Raw genomic sequence first — 21,522 nt, forward strand, 5'->3', positions numbered from 1 at the left:
TTCCTTCCTTCCTTCCTTCCTTCCTTCCTTCCTTCCTTCCTTCCTAGATCTGTGCATTCCGCCCCCCATAGCTAGCAATCCAAAACAGTCCAGTGGCACCTTTAAGACCAAGTTTTATTCAGGTACAAGCTCTCCCTCTGCACATCCTCCTCCCCCCCCCCCCAATAGCTAGCATTCCAAAATAGTCCAGTGGAGCCTGAGTAGTGAGTGTTGTCTTCTGACACACTTCCAGTAATGTCAGGGGGTGTGGCATATGCAAATAAGTTATGCTAATGAGTTATGCTAATGAGCTCCTGTGCCTCTTTTTCTACGAAATGACCCCTGGCTGTTGTAGTTGTGGCCTCTGAGCTGTCACTAGTACTTACCACCATTTTTGAGTAAGGGAGAATTTGGGCTTGACATTTAGCTGTTCAGAGAAGGAAGGCATATTAAAGGAATAAGAATATGTGAACATGCTGAGGTATTGCCATAGTGAATAGTACAATTGATTGAACAGTTTGGATCCCCTCTGGGGTTAGCGGGCCATGCCTCTTTATAGGATGGTCAGTTTCAAAAGTAGCACATCCTTATTAATCCCCATAAACAATGAAGTTGAGCGGTTTTGAAGAGTATTAGGTATGACTAAATTCTCTGTAATCTTCTGCCTTTATAGGTGTTTTGTGGAAAATCCATCTTTATAGGTGGGAGTACCAGTGCTGAGAAAGAGGCTATGGTATCATATACTTAGGAGTACCACTGAACATTATTACTTTAAGAAAGGATTTTTTTAAATACTAGTCAGTGGCTGATCTGAATTGTGTGGTTTGCTAAACCAAACTATTAAAATCAGCCACTGTGTGGTATTAAGCAGTGTGGATTACTAAGTGACTCTGGCTCATATCATTGAATACTAACCTCAGTTCTTGGGAGCCTCAGTTCTATGTTCATGTTGTATTGATCATTATGCTAAATAAATTATACAGTAGGTGTCCTGCTGAGATGAAATTATCAACAAGTTTCCTGCTGTGGAGAATGTGGCTTCCAGCTACTTGAGCTGGATTTCTTAAAAGAAGTTGAATTCCAAAGCATAATGGCTGTTTATTTCATCATCAGCCATGTTTGGATGCCCTTGGGTATATCTAGTGTGTATACAGACTATATAGTGGATTTAAACTATATAGTGTGTATATGTTGTGTGCAGGGGTCTTTTTGTAGAAAAAGAGCTTCAGGAGCTCATTAGCATAAGGTATGCTAATGAGCTACCACGCTATTAGCATAATAGCTCATTAGCATATGCCACACCCCCTGACATCACCGGAAGTGATGTCAGAAGGGGAAGCAAAGGGGAAGCATCTTCAAAAAGCCTCCCCCTCCCCAGCCGGCCTGTGGGGGGGGGGAAGCAACGAGAGAAGGGGTTTAAAGAATACAGTGCATCACAAGGCTCCCCTGCCGCCAAGGGTAAGTACACTTGGCAACCCTAATGTTGCAGTTCATGATAATGAAGCATAACATATTAAAGCATACTAGCATGGCATTAGCATGCCTCTCTCTGGCCTATATCCTTATTATAGCTTTCTACCCTATGGTATCAGGTGGACACTGTGGTCTAATCAGGGATCTGAAGAACTTTCCAGAGGATGTTGGCAACTGCTCCTAATTCCCCCCTCCCATCTGGTTATACAACTAAGCTCAGGGACTCATGATTAACCAATTACCACATTCTTGAGTCCGGCCTTGAAAAAGATAAGGATGGTAGCTGCAGAGATGCAAATATCAGGAACACCTGCAAGCTGGACTAGGCCTTCTGATATCCGTGTTAACCCATGACAGGAAATTAGGATGCTTCACCTCACACTGTTTCACTGCAGTCTCCTGAGTCCACCAACTGAGTCCTTCCTGGGGGCCAGAGCCTTAGAAAGCATCAGCAGCAAATTGGCAGTCTGCAGTAGGAGTGGAAAACTGGCAGGAATTGGTGTCCTGTCTTACAAAGACTTAAACACGCTTATGCCTTCAGAACAGTATGGGTTGATACATCCCAGTGTCTTTGTTTTGTAAATATGTTCTACTCAGTAACCATCAGAGGAAGTATTGCTATTTCCCACATGACCCTGGAAATCTTAATAACACTGGCTTCTTCTAAATTAGTATTTTATCAGAAGGGAACTCAAAAGGACTCATGTGGGAGGGGAATTTTCTTCTTTTGCCCCCATTTCCCTGCATCTTGCTCCAGTGTTTCCAGTTTTCCTCCTTTCTCACCTTCCTCCACTGAGCCCTGATATCTCCCTCAGCTGCTCATTCTCTTTCGCTCCTCTGTCCCTCTTGTCTGTCGTCAAGTTCCCATACTCATTGTCTCCAGCTTCCACAGACAACCCTTTCACCACTTCTTATTCTGACACCTTTCTACTTATCTCATTCCATTGTTGAGCAGCATTTTTGGTCACTAAAACAACCAAAATGCCACCAGGGGTTCCTTTTCATGACATCATTGCTGTTACGGTTTTCTGGGGTTAGCTACTCAGTTTTATTTTTGATCTACAATGGAAGCCACCCATTGCTCCTAAGTATTAATCCCTTAAAATTGATTGGACCGGTACCCTAGAAGAAGAACTCTTTGTTCCCTGGAATCCCCTTGAGAAAGGAGTAATCTTCTATATGAAAAAGAGAAGTTTCTTTTCACTGGAGGAAAGCATCATTATTAGTGGAACGGATCTGTGGAATCCAGCCTCATAAATGCAAATACAAACAAATGGTAGGAACAGAAAAAATGCTGGAGCACATGCAGAACTGTATTGCTGAATCCATTAGGATAAAGTCCAACTAGGCTCTTCTTGGCAGCTGTTCATACCTGTCACAATATTATGTTATGCTATTTGACTCATATCCGACCCAAGGGGACCAAAACAAGTTGGTGTGTTTCAACCACAAAAATGTAGCATTGTGTATAGACCAACTAAAACAACATTTTTCCTCGTGTAATGCACATTCAGATGGTTTTGTGTGTCATATTCTCAAAAATACTGTATTAATTGTTATCCTGAAAGAAAATCATTTGCCTACATGCCCAGCCGTGCCTCATTTTATTAGTAATGTGTGATACTCAGCAACTTTATTAGTAATGTGCAGATACTCAGCAACAAATGGATGCAACTGGATTAAATTTGGTTTTCATAAGATTGTCAAAATTGCCTTTACTTGTTGTGTTTCTAATCCTGGCTAGCATGGGACAATAAGTTTAAAAGAAGGTTAGTTTTGTATAGGGGAACAGATGGGAATTGTAGTTGAGGGTCTTTTCTCATCCTACGAAATTCCAACCTTCCCTGAGATTTACTGACCTCCATACACTTAGGCACTCATAGCTTTATCGCCTCACAGCTGGATTGATGAGGTGCTCTAAATGCAAAACTTCCCTCAAGACTAATTTGTGGGCTGCAGCTGGTTCAGGATGCTTCAGCTCATTTGCTGTCAGGCATTATCCCATCAGGAGCACATCACACCTGCTCTTAGTAAACTGTACTAACTGCTGGCTATCACATTTAATCTGTGGTTTTGCTACTAGCATGTAAGGGCATCGAATCAGGAACTTGGAGAATTATCCATAGCCAATGTGGCCAGTCACACATGTACACTCTCTTAACTCCTCTTTTTAGCTATCTTCGGCCTGGCTCTCTACAGCTTCAGTCTGGTAGGAACTCAGATTCTGGGAATGGATCATTCTTTTGAAGTGGCCATATTACACCATTTCAAATTCATTTATATGAATTTACAAAATTGATACCTTGTACTGTTCTTATGTCACTGTTAATGTTATGAAAAAGAGTGGTCCATCCACACCAATACAGCATCAAAGAATAAAATAAACATTATGGTGCAGTTGGAATCTATTGTTATTATAATTACATACTAGGAATAAGGCTTGTTGTGGAAATAAATACAACAAACTCTAGAAAGAGGCTCTGGGAGAATGCCAAGGCCTTGGGCACTCAGCGTCAATGTGCTGTGGCGACCTCAGCAGGGTATAGTGACACAGAATCCATCATTTTCTCCAGAAGAACTGATCTCTGCTACCTAAAGAGCAGTTGTAATTTAGAGTGATCTCCACCCCTCACCTGGAGATTGGCAACAATTATTACCCAGGAGGGAATGGCTAGTTTGGAGGGTGGAGTCTATGGCATTGTACCTGTCTGAGGTTCCACCCCTCCTCAAACCTCACCGTCTCCAGGCTCCACCCCTCAAATCTCCATGAATTTCCCAACCTGGAGTTGGCAACCCTATCTCCTTCCCAGCCAAGCACCAACCTGCCATTATCTTTCCATCTGATGTCAGCTTTCCATGTCCTCCACCCTCCCTCCTGGAGATCAGTTATAATTCTGAGTGATTTCCACCCCTCTTCTGAGATTGGCAACAGTGGTTCCTCAGGAGGGAATGGCTGGTTGGGAGGGTGGAGTCTATGGCACTGAACCTGTCTGAGGTCCCACCCGTCCTCAGACCTCACCCTCTCCATGTTCCATCCCTCAAATATCCAGGAATTTCCCACCTGGAGTTGGCAACCCTATCTCCTTCCTAGCCAATCATCAACCTACCTTTATTTCCCCCTCACTCTTCAGCTTTCCATTTCCCCACATATACACACCTGCAGCCTCTTCCATGCTCTGAAGCCCTGACTGCCACAAAGTCCACCATTTGCTCCAGGGGAACTGATCTCTGCCATCTGGAGAGCAGTTGTAGTTCTGAGTGATCTCCAGCCCTCACCTGGAGATTGCAACAATGGTTTCCCAGGAGGAAAAGTAGTCTTTCTCTGCAATGGGGACCAAAGCAGCTTACATCATTCTCTTCTCCCCCTTTTGACTTGCACAACAACCCTGTGAGATAGGTTAGGCTGAAAGTCTGTGACTGGTCCAAAATCACCCATTCAGCTTCTACAGCAAGAACCTCGATCTAGCAGACCCTGCCCTGAAGCACTGACTGCAATGCCTAGGGTAGCCAACCTCCAGGTGGAGCCTGAAGATCACCAGGTATCACAACTAAACTCCAGACAACAGATCTCCCCCCCCCCGGATAAAATAACTGCTTTAGAAGGTGGGCATTCTGTTCAGCTGAGGCCTCTCCCCTCCCCAAAGCCTGGCTTCCATGGACTCTACCAGAAAATCTCCAGTAATCTCCCTACCTGGAGCTGGCAACCCTAGTCAGGACTGGCCCCAATGAGTTCCTCACAAAGGCCTGCAAAGGGTTTCTTTGCTTTGTCTGAACCAAGCTTGGTTGCCTACCATGGCGAAATTGGCTGCAGTTTACAACTCAGCTGTTTGCCTCCCACCCTCGTTCCGTAGGCATATTTCACTCCTTAGATTTGCTGACACCACTCACGGAATCGTCACTGCCTTTTTAGAGGGACAGTGAGACCCCTCTGGCCGAATCTTCCTATTTGGAGATGGAGCCAACACACACTCTAGGAGTAAGCTAACACTATGAACCAACAGGACATAAATCAACAGGCATTAAATGCAATCCTCTTTCCATACACAGAATACTCTCTACCTCTGGAGGTTGTGGGTTCACCTGTACTTCAGCCTCTCTCTCTTGCCCAAGAAAGCAGGGAAACTTCCATTCATTCCCCAGTCCAGCTGACTGTGGAGCAGTGTTCCCTCTAAGCTGAGTTAGTGTGAGCTAGCTCACAGTTGTTTAGCCTCCGGCTCACACATTTTTGTCTTGGCTCAGAGAGGATGGCTCCAGAGCCTACTAATTTATGGAGCAGCCAATTTGCTCGCTCACAATTTTAATGCCAATAGCTCACAAAGTAGAATTTTTGCTCACAAGACTCCATAGCTTAGAGGGAACATTGCTGTGGAGTGGCTGAATTTCTGCTGCTCCTAGGGACAAAGACTGCCTTGGGGCAGTCCCTGTTTTCCCACACTTTTTGGGCTTGGGGAAGCTGGGAACTGTAGGCCAGCAGATGAGGAAGCCCCGTTTAACCCAGTGAGTGATATCCCTGCAGGCCCCTCTCTGGAACTACAGCTCAGTTAAACCTGATGGGGGAACATTTTAAACAAAGAACCACCACCATCTGCAAGGCTCTTCTGAGGGCTGAAGAATGGTCGGCAGGCAAACGGCCGCGGCTGCTCCTCCACTGATCTTCTCCTGAAAGCTGAAGAAGGCTGGTCAGGCAAATGCCTGCTTGGCTGCTGAGGTAAACTGTTCAGATTGGAGTTCTGGCGGGAGCTGGCTCTGTGGGCAGGACTCAGGCACACCTTCTGATGGGCAGTTCAGGCAGCCAACTGATTTTGGCAAGCATAGAATGTTGCCATGCGAAAATACGTTTATATATAAGGATGGGATTCCACACAAAGATCTCTATGTATTTTGCACACTGCTTCATCGGGGAATCTAAAATATACATTAAAATTTTATTCTTTAAAATTAAAGAACTAAAATTAAAGAGAGCTGAAACTAAAGACAGATAATGCAGTGTAATTTCAGTGTGAACTGTGCATGAAAAAAGTATTTTTCCAGGAGCTATATTATGTTCTGACCCATTCACACTGACCCATTCACGCTGTCTTTCGTTTTTATTATCTGTAATTTTAATTAATTTTTAAAAATAAATATTTTAATGTGTATTCTACATCATGACAAAACTGCATGCAAAACTCAGTGGGATAGTTGTGTGGGGTGTGTGTGTGTGGTGTGTGTGTATAAATCCACTGCAACATCATTTTTCTTCTTTGCTCTGATGGTTAATGTTATTATATCTTATTCATTATGCTGTATTCTGATATCTGAATAGAACCAAATTGTCAGTTAGTAAATGCCAATTTAGTTCACTAGTACTCTAATATCATTGAGGGACGTTCTTTAGAATTACAATTAAGGGTTTCTCTAGTTCTTAATTTGCTAAACAATCACTAATGTATGAAAAGCATTATGTGTGGATTACAAGTCATTACAAATACTAAATGTACTAGAAAACTGGACTGTGTGTTTGCAGACACTTGGGGGGGGAATCGAGGATTACTTGAGCATGTACATCCCGCCCACCCAGCGGTTCAAAAGCAATTAATTGCAAGTAGATAAATGGGTACCCACCCTTAGTAGGGTGGGGGGCACCCTGCCTAACGTGGTGGTCGGCAGCAGCAGCGGCGGCGAGACATCGGCTCCAGGAAAAATCGGAGTGGCATGGCGCGGCGAGATGGCGGCGGCGGTGGCAGCAGCGGCGGAGCGATCCCTGGCGGTCAGGAGAGAAGAAAAACATCCTAGCGACTGCCGTTGAGACGGGCGCGTGATGACGTCGGGCGCTGGCACAGCGGAGCCAGAAGGACGTTGCTGGGCCGGAGGAAGGCGTGAGTCGCACGCCCCGAGAAAAGAAGAACTGTCGCCAGATCATCGAACTGGAGCCCGCCGGGGACGATTGGAATGCTGAGCCAAGAACGAACGAACACACCAACCACCACTACAGGGGTGCCGGTAGGTAGTCCCACCCCTACAAACTCTGTGGCCCTAGTTAGGGAACATTTGTGTGATTAGCACCACTTGTAAGCCGCTCAGAGACCCCCTGAGAAAGGGGGTTCGAGCGGGATATAAAGTCTAAAGTTAAATAAAATAAAATAAATTATGTGGTAGGCACCCTTAAAGTGATTCAGTAAGCATGTAGTTTTTTTAAATAGACTGTTTATGATGGCAATGGCAGTGGGAGGAGAATGACAAAAAGGAAATATATTTTTACAAATGCCTACAAGGTATGCATTCAGCTGTTCTTACATGGATGAAATAGTACGTTGGATAGAGCATGACATGGGCCAAATGGGCCTGTACTTGAGCATGTACATTTCTTGCATAAAAATAGTGGATTCAGCAACCCCAAATAACCCATAACAAGGGTTGCTCATGTGGCTGAAGAATATCTCTGGAAGAACGTAGCTATTCTTGGGATGATAGGATGCATTTATTTGACGGAAGCAAAGTAAGTGCACCTTGCTAATTATAAAAACTGTAAACTTTATTATCAATGCTGTAAAAGAAATAGCTGACTTCTTGGAGAAAATCTCCTCTTTAATGAACAGCCTTGGCAAAAAGGAGGCAATGACTTCTCACAACAATCACACTGACTTAGCTACAAGCAGCTCAAAAGCTTTGCCAAGGAAAAGTAATCCAGCTCCAATGTCCTCCTCTGGTTTCCAACAGCCCTGGCAGCGAAAGGCTGACGAGGATAAAAAGGCAAGGAGGGATGATGGAATGTTTGCCCTTACTTTGCAATTACACAAAGTCTGTTTATCTATTTGTCATTATAAAGGACATCAAATAAACTGGTCTACTAAGAACCAAGTAATTAGGCACTTAAGTTGTATTCTGAAGAAACCGCCTTCATTTGTGGACTTAATTTCACTGGAAATTTTAAAAAGTTCCATCTATCTTTTCAAAACTAAAAAAGTCCCACTGTTGCTGCTGAGTACTTTCAACTAGAGTGTTTCTATTTGACCTTCAAGGCCCACTACCAGAAAAACCACTGAGAATACAACCAGTATTTGCTGGTGGTCTATGATACTTTTTAAAATTATGTGGTAGCACAACCATTGAAAATAGGGTTGCCAAGTGATTCTTCGCTCCCTTTTCCTATTCGCTCCCGGCCGGCGTTGGGTGTGAGCGCGCGCGCGTCACCCGAAAGTGACGCAGGCACGCTGGGCACGCTGGGGGCGGGGCCATGGCCGTACAAGGGAAAACCATAGGGTTTTTCCTTGTATGGCCATGGCCCCGCCCCCAGCATGCCTGCGTCACTCTGAGGTGACGTGCACGCCGGGGCGGAGTTTCCCCCCCGGGGCCCGATTCTGCGGCTGCGGAAATTGGGGCTCTGTAGTGGGGGTTTACCCGCCACCTGCCCCCACTTGGCAGCTCTAATTGAAAAACAAAACAAATGAGACTGTGACAGATGCAGTCATGAAGCATGTTGTGTTACAGTTATACCCACCAAACTGTGTTTGCAGTGATCATGGTAACTTGATGTAGGTTAATGAGTGTATATATTTGTAAGTGGGAACCTACAACAACATGTTGTATTGTATCCCCCCCCAACTGCCTTATGTTAGTGCATTTGTTGAATTGGCTCCAGTCAGATGCAGCAGGAGAGCTGGAGCAGTATGCAACACTTCTCCTTGCACCGAGGGAAGAGATGTTTCAGAAAGGAGTAAAAATAAAAAAGAGTCTTTCCCTCCAAAACCTCCCCATAGGTGGTATAGGTGATAAAGCACTTGGGTTGAGTGCCGGCTGCCCCCAAACTTTAATAGTAAGAAGGTGAAAATTTAAAAAGTCCCCACTCCTGCTGTTGAGAAAAGTTTTGGGCAAGCTGCCAGACCTCAAACTGAGTTCTTTATACTATGTAGTAGAGGGTTTTTGTTGAAGGTGAGAATAGGAAAAGGTATTCGCGTCTTTCTTTCTCAGTCATTAAACTTCCTTTCCCCAATACAAGATGTAGACTGCTGCCCCTTTCTTTGGTATCTACAGATTCAATTGGAGTCATTCAGACACTCTGAAGTTTGGAAAACAGGCAGACGTCTCATTCCCCCCCCCCCAAAAAAAAAGCTTTCTGAGGGCCAAACCAGTGCCTGACTTATGGACACCACCACCACTTTAGATCGGAACTTGGGCCATTTAAAAATGCCACAGGGGCTGGATCAGTGAGGCACTCTTGCTTCCCTCTCCCCAACCTTTTCAAGTGCCAAAACAACCTGTTTCAGAACTTGAAAAGGTGGAGGAGACATAAGGTTCCCAACACTGGATTGGAAAATACCTTTTCTTTAGGACCTTAATCTCCCACTCTTCAGACTGAAGGCAAACAAAATTTAGCGAAATGGGCAATTAGGAGGACAGAAGGATAATTACTTTCTTTGGGTTTTGTGAGGATAAAATGGGTATTTTCCTACATGCATGGATGTTTGTCCAAGTGTGCAGACGTTTTCCTCTGGTTTGCAACTGAACAAATTTCTCTGCTTTTCTTTTTACTGTTGCAGAGTAGATGCTGGGGAAGCACAAGAAATGGTAGGAAAGGTGTCCAAATTTCCCCTTCCAAGCATCTCCAAACTCTAAGGGACCTGAGCAGTTAATTCTTTCTTTTTTATGTCTTCATCGTTCCATATACCTGGAATATTCCTTATCAATCCAGTTGGTGGAGGGGAGAAGTGTTTATTTGTAGTTAACTCACAAAGTCATTTTTTCTCCATATCCAGAGAGTCCCCCTCAAATGCGTAGAACCCCCCTACCTTGTGTTTGTGTGGCCCTGTCGTTCAGCCATTGAGTTCAACATGGCGACAGCTGCATTACTATTAGATATAATGTGGCTTTATGATGTATGTTTTAAATTGTTAGCCACCTTGGTGGCCCTTGTGAGGGTAGAAAGGCTGCATACAGATTTTGTAAATAAATAAATACAATGATGATTGTTGTTATGAATGGACTAACTACCTGGGTAGAAGGGAATGGTTATGTGAGCACCAGGAAGGGCAAACCAAGGCTTAGGTCCTAGTGCCTGGGAACAGTTCAGAATAGCTTTTAATTTTTAACTTGCAGGATTTCTTGTTGAATACACTAGGTCAATGAACACCTAACTAACCACTTTTCAGAGAAATACATTAAGTAGAAACGGTCTTTTCTGATGAGGATAACATGACTTTAAAGGCAATAAGGAAATAAGTGGCAGTGTCTGCCAAAAATATTTTATTAAAGCTGCATAATCACTTAAATCACCTCTGCTTTTCCTAACACTTTATGTAAGATTTAATAAGAAAAATCAGAGTAGTGTTTTATGACATGCAGAGAAAAATATTAATTTAAACGGCAATTGCTTGATAAAAGTGCTGAGAGTAATGGCTCTTTTCTATTACATTTTAAATAAAACCTATTTTTAGACTTTTAATTAAATGATATTTCTTTGATTTTTTTTTCCATTGAACAATGCTGTCATGATAGAATTGTCCTCTATTTAGACATGTCGATAGCAGTGTTACTGGCTTCCAGCATTAGGGATAGCAAGTTTTAGACATTCAGAGCTTGAGTTAAATTGATACAGTGCAAAAAATGCAAATATAATAGTTTTGTGGAAGAGAGACTACTGCAGAGAGCTCTGAAATACTGCAAAATTATATAGCATGAGCCTCAGCATCTGCTGAATCAAAGAACATGTAAGGTGGTCAAATCCAAGGACTCGGGTAAGGCTGGATATGATTAGGCAGTTTATGAACTGGCAGAAGAAGAAGAAAAAAATTAGACCTTGTGATGATGTTCAGACAGAGACCTTTTTGATAGTTTACAAGGTCCATATCTTAGAGACTAAAAGCTGAATAATCTGAACATTGGAACAAATTTAGAGTCCAGTGGCACCTTTAAGACCAACAAAGGTTTATTCAAGGTATGAGCGTTCGTGTGTATACACACTTTATGCACACAAAAGCTCATACCTTGAATAAACTTTAGTTGGTCTTAAAGGTGCCACTGGATTCTAAATCTGTTCTACTGCTTCAGACCAACATGGCTGACCATCTGGATCAGTCTGAACATTGACACTGTAGCTGTGAGTTTCATACCCTACATGATGTCACAAATGAAAATAAGGCCATGTTTGCAATCCCCTCTCTTTATAACAAGAATCACTGCCAGAGTTCCACCCTCACCCTGCCATCATTGCACATTGCTGAAGGTCCTACTCTGCCAACTCTATACCGTACAAAGTTACTTTTCAATGACTTACTCTTCATTGAACATAAGAACATATGAGAAGCCAACGTTGGAGCAGGCGAATTGCCCATCTAGTCTAACACTCTGTCACACAGTGGCCAAAAATACCAGGTGCCGTCAGGAGGTCCATCAGTGGGGCCAGGACACTAGAAGCCCTCCCACTGTTGCCCCCGCAAGCACCAGGAAAACAGTGCATCACTTCTCCCAGACTGAGTGTTCCTATCTATACCTTGTGGCTAATAGCCACTGATGGATCTCTGCTCCATATGTTTATCTAATTCCCTCTTGAAGCCCTCCATGCTTGTAGCCACCACAACCTCCTGTGGCAGTGAATTTCATGTGTTAATCACTCTTTGGGTGAAGAAGTACTTCCTTTTATCTGTTCTAACCCGTCTGCTCAGCAATTTCATTGGGTACCCACGAGTTCTTGTATTGTGAGAAAGGGAGAAAAGTACTTCTTTCTCAACCTGCTCTATCTCATGCACAATCTTATAAACCTTGATCATGTCACCCCTCAGCCATTGTTTCTCCAAGCTAAAGAGCCCCAAGTGCTTTAACCTTTATCATAGGGAAAGTGTTCCAACCCTTTGATCATTCTAGTTGCCCTTTTCTGCACTTTTCCCAATGCTATAATATCCTTTTTGAGGTGTGGTGACAGAACTGTACACAGTATTCCAAATGAGGTCGTACCATTGATTTATACAGGGGCATTATGATACTGGCTGATTTGTTTTCAGTTTCCTTCGTAATAATCCCCAGCATAACGTTGGCCTTTTTTATTGCAGTCTCACACTGTCTCGACATTTTCAGTGAATTATCTACTATGACTCCAAGATCTCTCTCTTGGTCAGTTTCTGTCAGTTTGGACCCCATCAACATGTATTTATAGTTAGGATTTTTGGCCCAAGCGTGCATCACTTTGCACTTGGCCACATTGAACCCCATTTGCCATGTTGATGCCCACTCACCCATCCTCGACAGATCCCTTTGGAGTGCCTCACAATCATCCCTGGTTTTCACCACTCTGAACAATTTCATGTCATCTGCAAATTTAGCCACTTCACTGCTTACTCCCAACTCCAAATCATTAATGAACAAGTTAAAAAGCATCGGACCGAGTACTGATCCTTGTGGTACCCCACTGCTTACCACCCTCCACTGAGATACTCACTCTCTGTTTCCTGTTAATTGGCCAGTTTTTGATCCACACAAAGACTTGTCCTTTTGTCCCATGACTATTGAGCTTGCTTAGGAGCCTTTGATGAGGAACTTTATCAAAAGCTTTTTGGAAATCCAGGTAAACAACATCTATTGAGTCCCCCTTGTCCACATGTTTGTTCACTCCCTCAAAGAACACTAACAGGTTAGTGAGACAAAATCTTCCCTTACAGAACCCATGCTGAATCTGCCTCAGTAGTTTTTGTTCATCAATGTGCCTACTAATTCTTTTCTTAATAACAGTTTCCACCAATTTACCCGGTATCAGCATCAGACTGACTAGCCTGTAATTTCCCAGATCTCCTCTGGAACCCTTTTTAAAGATGGGAGTGACATTAGCTACCTTCTGGTCCTCAGGAATGGAGGCAGATTTTAATGAAAGATTACATATTTTTGTCAGGAGATCCACAAGTTCACATTTGAGTCCTTTCGGAACTCTTGGATGCATCCAGTCCTGGTGATTTATCAGTTTTTAAGTTGTCTATCAGTTGTAGGACTGATTGATGTTTGTCCTTTGAGTTGAAGCTATGCTAGGCAAGCAAGTATAATTGTAAATAGTTCAAAATATTTATATTCTTCTGTGGAGTTCAGGATGTGTATCTGTGATAATCAGTGTCCCAGCAAGACACTAGTGAAGACCTGCTTTGCTCCAACAAAGTGGTTGCATTGTTGCCTTCAGATCTAGGAATTGGATCATAATTTGTTTGAACAGGAGGAGTTTGCAGAAAGGGGGTCTCTGTCACATTCACCTTCCCTTCCCATGAAAGCCTCTGGTGAGGATTCAGGAATGCTTCTGAACAAATACCATGCATGTGACACCTTCCCTTTTTATTGAGCAATGGATGCATTTAAAAAAAAATCTTGATGCCACAATGTACTGTGCACTTGCCAAATTCACATCTGAATGTATGAATGCTTATTTAGAGGTTAGAGCAAAGGTTTAGTTCTAGTTCAGCAAGCTCGGAAAATCTGTTATCTCATTCTTTGTCTTAAAACTGGGGCAACAATGTAAACTATGTTATGTTCCTTTTGTGGTTTGAGGAATAAGTACTACTAGTTGCTAATTTTTAAGCATTAGTAATAGGAAGGAAAATATATTAACACATAATTTATTCTTGCTGGGATTTAAGTGATGTATGTCCAGGTGTAAGATGTGGAAAGTCTGTTAGTAATTTAAATACATTATCGGAGTTTAAGTAATGTTGTAATAAATCTCAGAGGCCAAACAGCATCATCCCTGACTAATGTTTCTGTGCAGTGTCTCTCCAAGTCACATTGCTGGGGGCTCTCAGTTTGTGTAGCAGCCCAAGTTGCTGCTTGCCTGAGCCATTTCAGCTTGCTGGCAGAACAAAAAATGACTTCCTTTCAGCTGACAGCTGCATGCTAGAAAGGAGGATAGCAGCAGAAGTGTTGGTTTAAATCAGATCTCCCACTATCTAGAAGCCTGTCATGTGCTGGATATCTTAAGGGAAAGAAAAGAGGCAAAGATTAGTGAAGAAAAGAAGAGGATCAGGTTTCTCCCCTCATTTAAAAGCAGAACTCAAAACCTGATTGTGCATAACCACGTCTGTTCTTATGTAAAGCAGGGTTGGGAATGGGTGTCTGTTTTGTTTTTGGGTTTTTTTAATCAAAATGGAGAATTTTGGCAAAAGTAGGCAGAAGAGCCCACACTTTGCTGTGCCTTATCTCACAGTGTAAAGTATTTACTTTCTACCAGTAAGCTCAGTGCATCCTCAACAGAGAGTAGAAAGTAAGTTAAATTAGGCTTGACCTGGAGAAACATGCAGAAATGAATATGAATGAAGCTAACACAGTGTTCATGAATCATGTGTGTGTGTGTGTGTGTGTGTGTTCATATTCTTTACTCTGAGGGGCCCTTGTCTTCCCACCCCCAGATTAGGTTTCCAGAAAATACAATTTAAACCCTCCCCCATGCCTTAGTGCCTCCTTTCTGGCAGAGAAAACACTACCAAGTAAAAGTAAAGTACTCATTCCACTATCTGCGGTTTGTTGGGTAAGAGCCCTTGAATGAAAGCTACAGTCCCTGAATTCTGTTTTAAAAGAAAGAGAAGATAATCCACTTCACAAATTACAGTGAATACACATACAACAGTCTACGTATACTTGTATGTGCATTGAGCATTTCACATGTTACAGTCACTGCATGCACAGCCAAATGTGTGATACAAACCCCAAATTTATCCATGTGCTGATCCCCAGTTTCATTTGAAAAGTAAACACATGTTAGCTGCTTCTTGCAAACAGATGAAGGCATATATAGGCAGGATGTAAAAGGGCTCACTGTAACATGTGAATTGGACTACAGTTGGAGCCAAAAATGTGTTGTGTCCTTCATTGTCTCCAGAACAAGGATGGCATTTTCTGTCTGGTTTAAATTTGAGAGGAAGCTTCTAGACATTGGTATGGTCAGCATATTACAGATGGGAATGTGTTTTGTGATGAAACCAATGGAAATGACTTTCACATTGAGGAGTAACCCTGATACTGTGATATAACAAAGAAAGTAAACAAATTTGGTCGGACCAACTATTTTGTCTACTTCCCTACTTGTAACTTGAGAGTAGAAGATATAGACCTAAAACTGCATAGTGTATTAAGATTGAGATTTGTACTTCACCTCACAGCTGAAGCTAGGGTTGCCAATAGGATTGTCAGGTCCCCCACTGGTAGGGGAGACTTACCAGTGGTGGGGGAGGCTCAAGCCAGCCGCACAGTGATGTTACCACTGATGCAGTGACATCACTTCCAGCGTGCACTGGAATCAATGTCTATGGGTTGCTGGTGGCACCGAGGATGCTCTGGAGTTTGAGGAATACTCTATAGTAAACTCTTTTTTTACCATAGAGTTTTGCCCAAATACTGGAGCATCCCCCAGCAATGCACAGACGTCAGCAGTGATGTTGCTGCATCAGAACAAAGGTGCCGTCTGTCTCCATTTTTTTGGCCATTTCCCCCACCCCAGCCAGCTGATTGGTGGTGGGCAGCTGGGGGTGGGGGATCTCCTGTCCCCAGAATAGGGCTGGCACCCCTAGTTGCCAACCTCCCAGTTGGGTCTGGACTTCTCCTGGAATTAGAAGAAGAAGAAGGGAAGAGATTGGATTTATACCTCACCCTTCACTCAGAGTCTCAGAGCAGCTTACAAACTCCTTTTCCTTCCCCTCCCCACAACAGACACCCTGTGAGGTAGGTTGGGCTGAGAGAGCTCTTTCAAGAACTGCTCTTTCCAGAACAGCTCTGACAGAACTATGGCTTGCCCAAGGTCATCCAGCAGCTGCATGTGGAGGAGTGGGGAATCAAACCCAGTTCTCTCAGATTAGAGTCCACACACTTAACCATGACACCAAACCACTACAGATGACTACACAGATCAGACTCCACAGAATGCTCTGGCCTGGATGGCCCAGGCTAGCTTGATCTCATCAGATCTTGGAAACGAAGCAGGGTCAGCCCTGGTTAGTACTAGGACAGGAGACCACCAAGGAAGTCCAGAGTTGCTGTGCAGGGGCAGGCAGTGGGAAACCACCTCTGAACATCTCTTGCCTTGAAAACCCTATGGGATCATCATAAGTCAGCCATGACTTGATGGCACTTTCCTCCACCACCACCACACAGATCAGTTCCCTTGAGAAAATGGCAGCTTTGGAGGGTGGACTCAATGGTATAACACCCTTTCCAGACTCCACCCTCCTCAGGCACCACAACCCCAAATCTCCAGGAATTTTCCAAGCCAGAGCTGGGAACCCTCACTGACGCTCTAAATGACTATACTGATCCAGCTTTCATGACTTCTCAAGGTAATAGTTGTTTTAAATTGTAATACCACCAACCTGAACTGTGATCACAAAAGTGACTTTACTAGTAAAGGTAAAAGTTCCCTTGCTCGAAAGTAACACCCAACGATAAGATTTAAAGAAAATGAACTTGCACCAAACTATGTATAAGGATCTAAAAGGCAAAAAGGCCAGCTGTAGGAGTAAATTCTAGCAAAAGGATTAAATGTTCGCCAAGAGCTGAAGAAGGGCATAAAGGAATTTAATTATTTGTTAAAGTCTTTCGAGGAAAAGAGGCACTTGGGAGAAAAGAATTCCATTAGCAAAAGAAACAGAGATTAAATTACTGGTGATTCAGCACTGAGCTGAAAGGAAACTGAGCTAACAGCAGGAAAAAATGCTGGGCATGATGAGTATCATCCTTTTTCTTATACAGAATAAAAACCCCATTCTTTGTGTAATTTTATTTAGTTGAGGGCTGTGGCAGGAAGGTGGCCTAAGAGACATATTGGTCTAGAATAAACAAGGGCCTCATCACTGGTATCAAATCATTTTTTTCTTTCCTCTGTCAATCAAGTGTTAATGGTGTCCTTTTTCAATAGCGTTTTATTTTGCAATACAAGTCAAAATTATGTCATTAATGCTCCTGTTGTCGTCATTCTTGCTATATGTAGATGCAAGAGTCTGAAATAGGGTTGCCACCTCTGGGTTGGGAAATACCTGAAAGATTTTCAGAGTGGTGCTTGGGGGGGCAGGGTTTTGGGGAGGGGAGGGACCTCAGCAGGGTATGTTGCCACAGAGTCCACCTTCCAGAGCAGCCATTTTCTCCAGGGGAACTGATCTTGTTCGCTTAGAGATCAAGTGTAATAGTGGGAGGTCTCCAGGTGCCACCTGGAGGTTGGCAACCCTAGTCCAAAACCAACCGCCAGTAAAGACCAAAGGGGCACAGGACTGGATCAGAGTAGGAACACGAGACTTTTGCTATGACATGTGACTTATCTGTTCTTGGATATACAGTTTGAGTCCCTGGGGTCCTTATTACTATTAACCCCTTTTGCCATTGCTACCACAGGAAAAAAGAACATAAATATCCATTATTGTAGTGCCCATACTCAGAACGTGGCTGTTGGCAGCACAGAGAAAATAACCCTTTTTGTTTGTTTTTTGGCAAGTTAGTGCCTGTGAACATCTTGCTGTGTGTAAAAAGTCACTTAAGCAGACTGCAAGCAGCACTGGCCCTTTTTATGCCTGAAAGAAAGATGAAAATCAAAATATGAAGATGTAGAAACAATTTTATAACAGCATGTCTGCCTCATATATCTTAGCAGAAGTACCCTATTCCTTCATTCTCCACAAAATAGAAATATCCAGTTATCATCATGATAATTATATAAGATAATGCATATCTGCATTGAATATGAGCAGATGAAATAAATTATCATCAGAGAAACCAGAAATAATTTCTGAATTTAAAAGTATTTCATCCTTTTATTTCTTGTCTTTTGTTACTGTGTTGCACATACTATTTATATCAGCAGAGATCTCTGAGCAGTAAAGGATTACAGAGACTAAAATCTTGTTGTAAAAAGTTGATTGCTTTACCAGAGAAAGAAGCAGAGTATTAGCTGGCAAGATGAGCACAATAAACACTTTTAATTTTCAGCAGATTTTCCACTGAAATGGCTCAAATATAAAACTTCCTTTAAGGTCTTCACCTCAAGAGTGGGTTTTTTTGAAATTGTAATGAGTAATGGATGTACACCTCCCATGGATGTACACATGCAAATCCTTTATGTGAAAAAAGGACTCACAGTTCAAGAATCTACCAGCAAATCAAGAAAACTGACAATTTATACTCCTTAATGTCCTTGGTTTTTATCAAGTGATATCTAAATGACACACATTTGAGTAATCTGAAATCAGTAAATGCATTCCTTTTGTATGTAGTCTAGTTCTGCTTTCCATGTCTGATTTCAGAGTGGTGTGTTAGTCTGTTGCAGACAAAGACGAGAAGCAGTCTTCTGGCAAATTCAAGCCTAAGCACTGAACCCAAATGCCAGTGAGCAGAGTTCTACTTCTGTAGTGGTTTTTTCCTGTTTCTTCCTGTTCATTATGCTCCTCCAAGTGCTTTTCCTGGGAGTGGAGGGGCTCTCAGGTGCACTGTGGGGTGTGATGCATCTGCAGTGGAAATCAGTTCAAATTGCTCTCCGATTACATGAGCAGAAATACCTTTCCACTCATAAGAGCAACCTTTGGATCCAACTGTAACAAATGCATTACATTTTCATGGGATTAAGAAGTCCACTTCATCAGATATTATGAAGTATGTCTATATGATCTTTCTCCCCCATGGAAACCCCAAGTGGTTTGGACTGTTTTCCTCTCCTCCATTTTATCCTCACAACAACCCTGTGAGGTAGCTTAGATGAGAATGTGTCACTAGCCCAAGGTCACCCCCAGCAAGCTTCCATGGCACAGTCGGGATTCAAGCCTTTTCCTCCCAGATTCTACTCTGACACTCTTAACTATTATAATATACACACAGAGGTATGGAGGGAAATGTAAGCAATGAGATCATGAAATGGACAGTGATAAGCACATTTGTAAGGTACAACATTCTTGTTTACCTTTTCATGTCTACTGCCATATATTCATATATCAATAGCTAAACCTGTCTGAAACATCCAAGAGTACCCAACTATAAACTGATTTACAGGACTGTCAGCCTCTTCAGATGGATAGAGTTCCATAGACTTATGTGACTGCAGTTATAAATGGTGCAAAATAGTAAATTATTCTTCTCTGTGTTCTTTTCTTCCTCCCCAGCAAAATTTGGAAAGTAATCTCACCAACCTTATCAAGAGAAATACCGAACTGGAAACACTTCTGGCTAAATTAATTCAAACTTGCCAACATGTCGAGGTAAGCCATCTCTCCCCCCTGCCCCTCCCCCCCCCCCCCCCGGGAGTATCGCGGGTCCCACATTTCCGTAGATGAGCAAAAAATCAGTGGTAGAGTACATGCTCAGTATGTTGGAGGTCCCAAATTCAATCAGTCACCAACATCTGCAGTTAAGGGTGATGAGACCTCATTCGGAGAACTTCTGCCAGTCATAGTAGTAGACATTCTGCACTGGATGAGCCAGTGTAGGACTATAAGCTTTCAGGTAGGACTTGTAGTTCTTCAGGAATTGCAACTCATCAACAGACTACAGTTCCTCAGGAGACAATGGCAGCTTTGAAGGGTGAATTCGGTGGCATCACATCCTTGCTGGGTTTCCTTCCCTCTCATTCTGCACCCTCCCCAAGCATCACCCAAAATCTCCAGGAACTTTCCAATCCAGAGTTAGCAACCCCATAATATGTGGAACTGCTACACATGCATTAATTGACTTCTGCAGCTCTGTCTGGATCCAGCGGGAATTTAAATCCTCTTTGCAGAGCGATTGGACAAATCTAACAGTACTCACGTAGCATTTCTAAATTAACAGGCCCATACATTCACTTCCAAAAGTTTATCAGTCTGGTATATATTGTATAACACAAAGCAAAGTTTGTCACAAAGTGTACCCTTTATACATTCAAGAACCTGTCAGTTTTTGATGGTATATTATTTTCAAGTGTGTTTGTACAATTGAAGAGGACAAGAGACATGCTTAGGACTTAATTTTCTTACATAATACAGAGCACCATGCATTCATAAAACATGTATGTTGCACATTGGACGCCACTTCTAGGTAGAAGAAGTTAATGTTTATAATATTTTTAAAAAATTGTTATTGCTTCTGTTTAAATATTTTCAAATAATATGATACTAGGAAAAGACCTGATTTCATTTTCTAATGCACAACCTGTGATAGTTTAAATATCATGTCAAATATGTTTCAAATGTGACAGATTCTACTTTGGGGAAGGGGGATGTCCACTATAATAACAAAACGCTGGCATGAACAATGAACTATTTTCATTGTTCACTCTGCCTGGTCCTCACGCCTATTATTTGGCCAAAAGGGAGGTCTGAAGGTCTTGGGAGGGTGCTCTGGGCCTTCTCAAGGGAGCCTGGAACCAGAGTGGTGGCAGCGTCAGGTGACACTCCACCTGAGCTGTGACATGGTAGCTGTAGCGGCGGGATGAACTAATTTTGGACCCTGGTGAGGCAGAATGCCATTTGGCCTTGGCAGAGGAAAAATATTTTTTTTGCTTTTGGGCTTAAGGAAGACCCATTGTTTGAAGGTGCTTGCAAGACCAAGTAAGGGTCTGGTAAGGTGCGGTGAAAAGGTTTTCTTTATGTTCTAGCTGTCGGGTCAACTGGATAGTGAGGCAGAGTTAGATAGAGCATGTTCCTCCGATCTGGGAAAGAAAAATCAGAGAACACACCTGTTGCCAGATGCAAGACCCGAATAGAGGCTGCAGGTCTCATGTCAGTGGAGGACACATCAGAGAAAGCAATGGCATCCCTGAGTGAAGAGACCTTACGTCTCCAGCTGCAACTTAAGCAGGCCGAGACTGAGTTAGAGAAGGCAAGGCTGCAGAAAGAGAAACAGGAGACTGCAGCTAGGATGGAGATGGAAAGAGAAAAGCTGCAGAAAGAGGAGAAAGAGACTGCAGCTAGAATGCAGAGGGAGGAGAAAGAGACTGCAGCTAGAATACAGAGAGAGGAGAAAGAGATTGCAGCTAAGATGGAGCTAGAAAGGGAGAAAATGAGGCTGGCACATGAACTTCTGGTGGCTAAGCTAGAAAAGGGCCAACCTCCTACAGATGCCACGGTGAGAGAGGACCGTCGAAAGTACCCCTGGTTCAAGGAAGGGGAAGACATTGAGGCC

At 42.9% G+C, this 21,522-nt stretch overlaps 1 protein-coding gene across 1 annotated transcript in view; it reads left to right on the forward strand.

Moving 5' to 3' along the window:
- Positions 1 to 21,522, forward strand: part of MID1 (midline 1) — a 127,606-nt gene that overhangs the window by 52,069 nt on the left and 54,015 nt on the right. The window contains exon 2 of the mRNA XM_015423135.1: positions 19,527 to 19,622. Coding sequence (XP_015278621.1) covers positions 19,527 to 19,622 — 96 coding nt within the window. The remainder of the gene's footprint in view (positions 1 to 19,526; positions 19,623 to 21,522) is intronic.

The sequence above is a fragment of the Gekko japonicus genome, unplaced genomic scaffold (genome assembly GCF_001447785.1).
Source record: "Gekko japonicus isolate JY-2015 unplaced genomic scaffold, Gekko_japonicus_V1.1 scaffold478, whole genome shotgun sequence".
NCBI lineage: Eukaryota > Metazoa > Chordata > Lepidosauria > Squamata > Gekkonidae > Gekko > Gekko japonicus.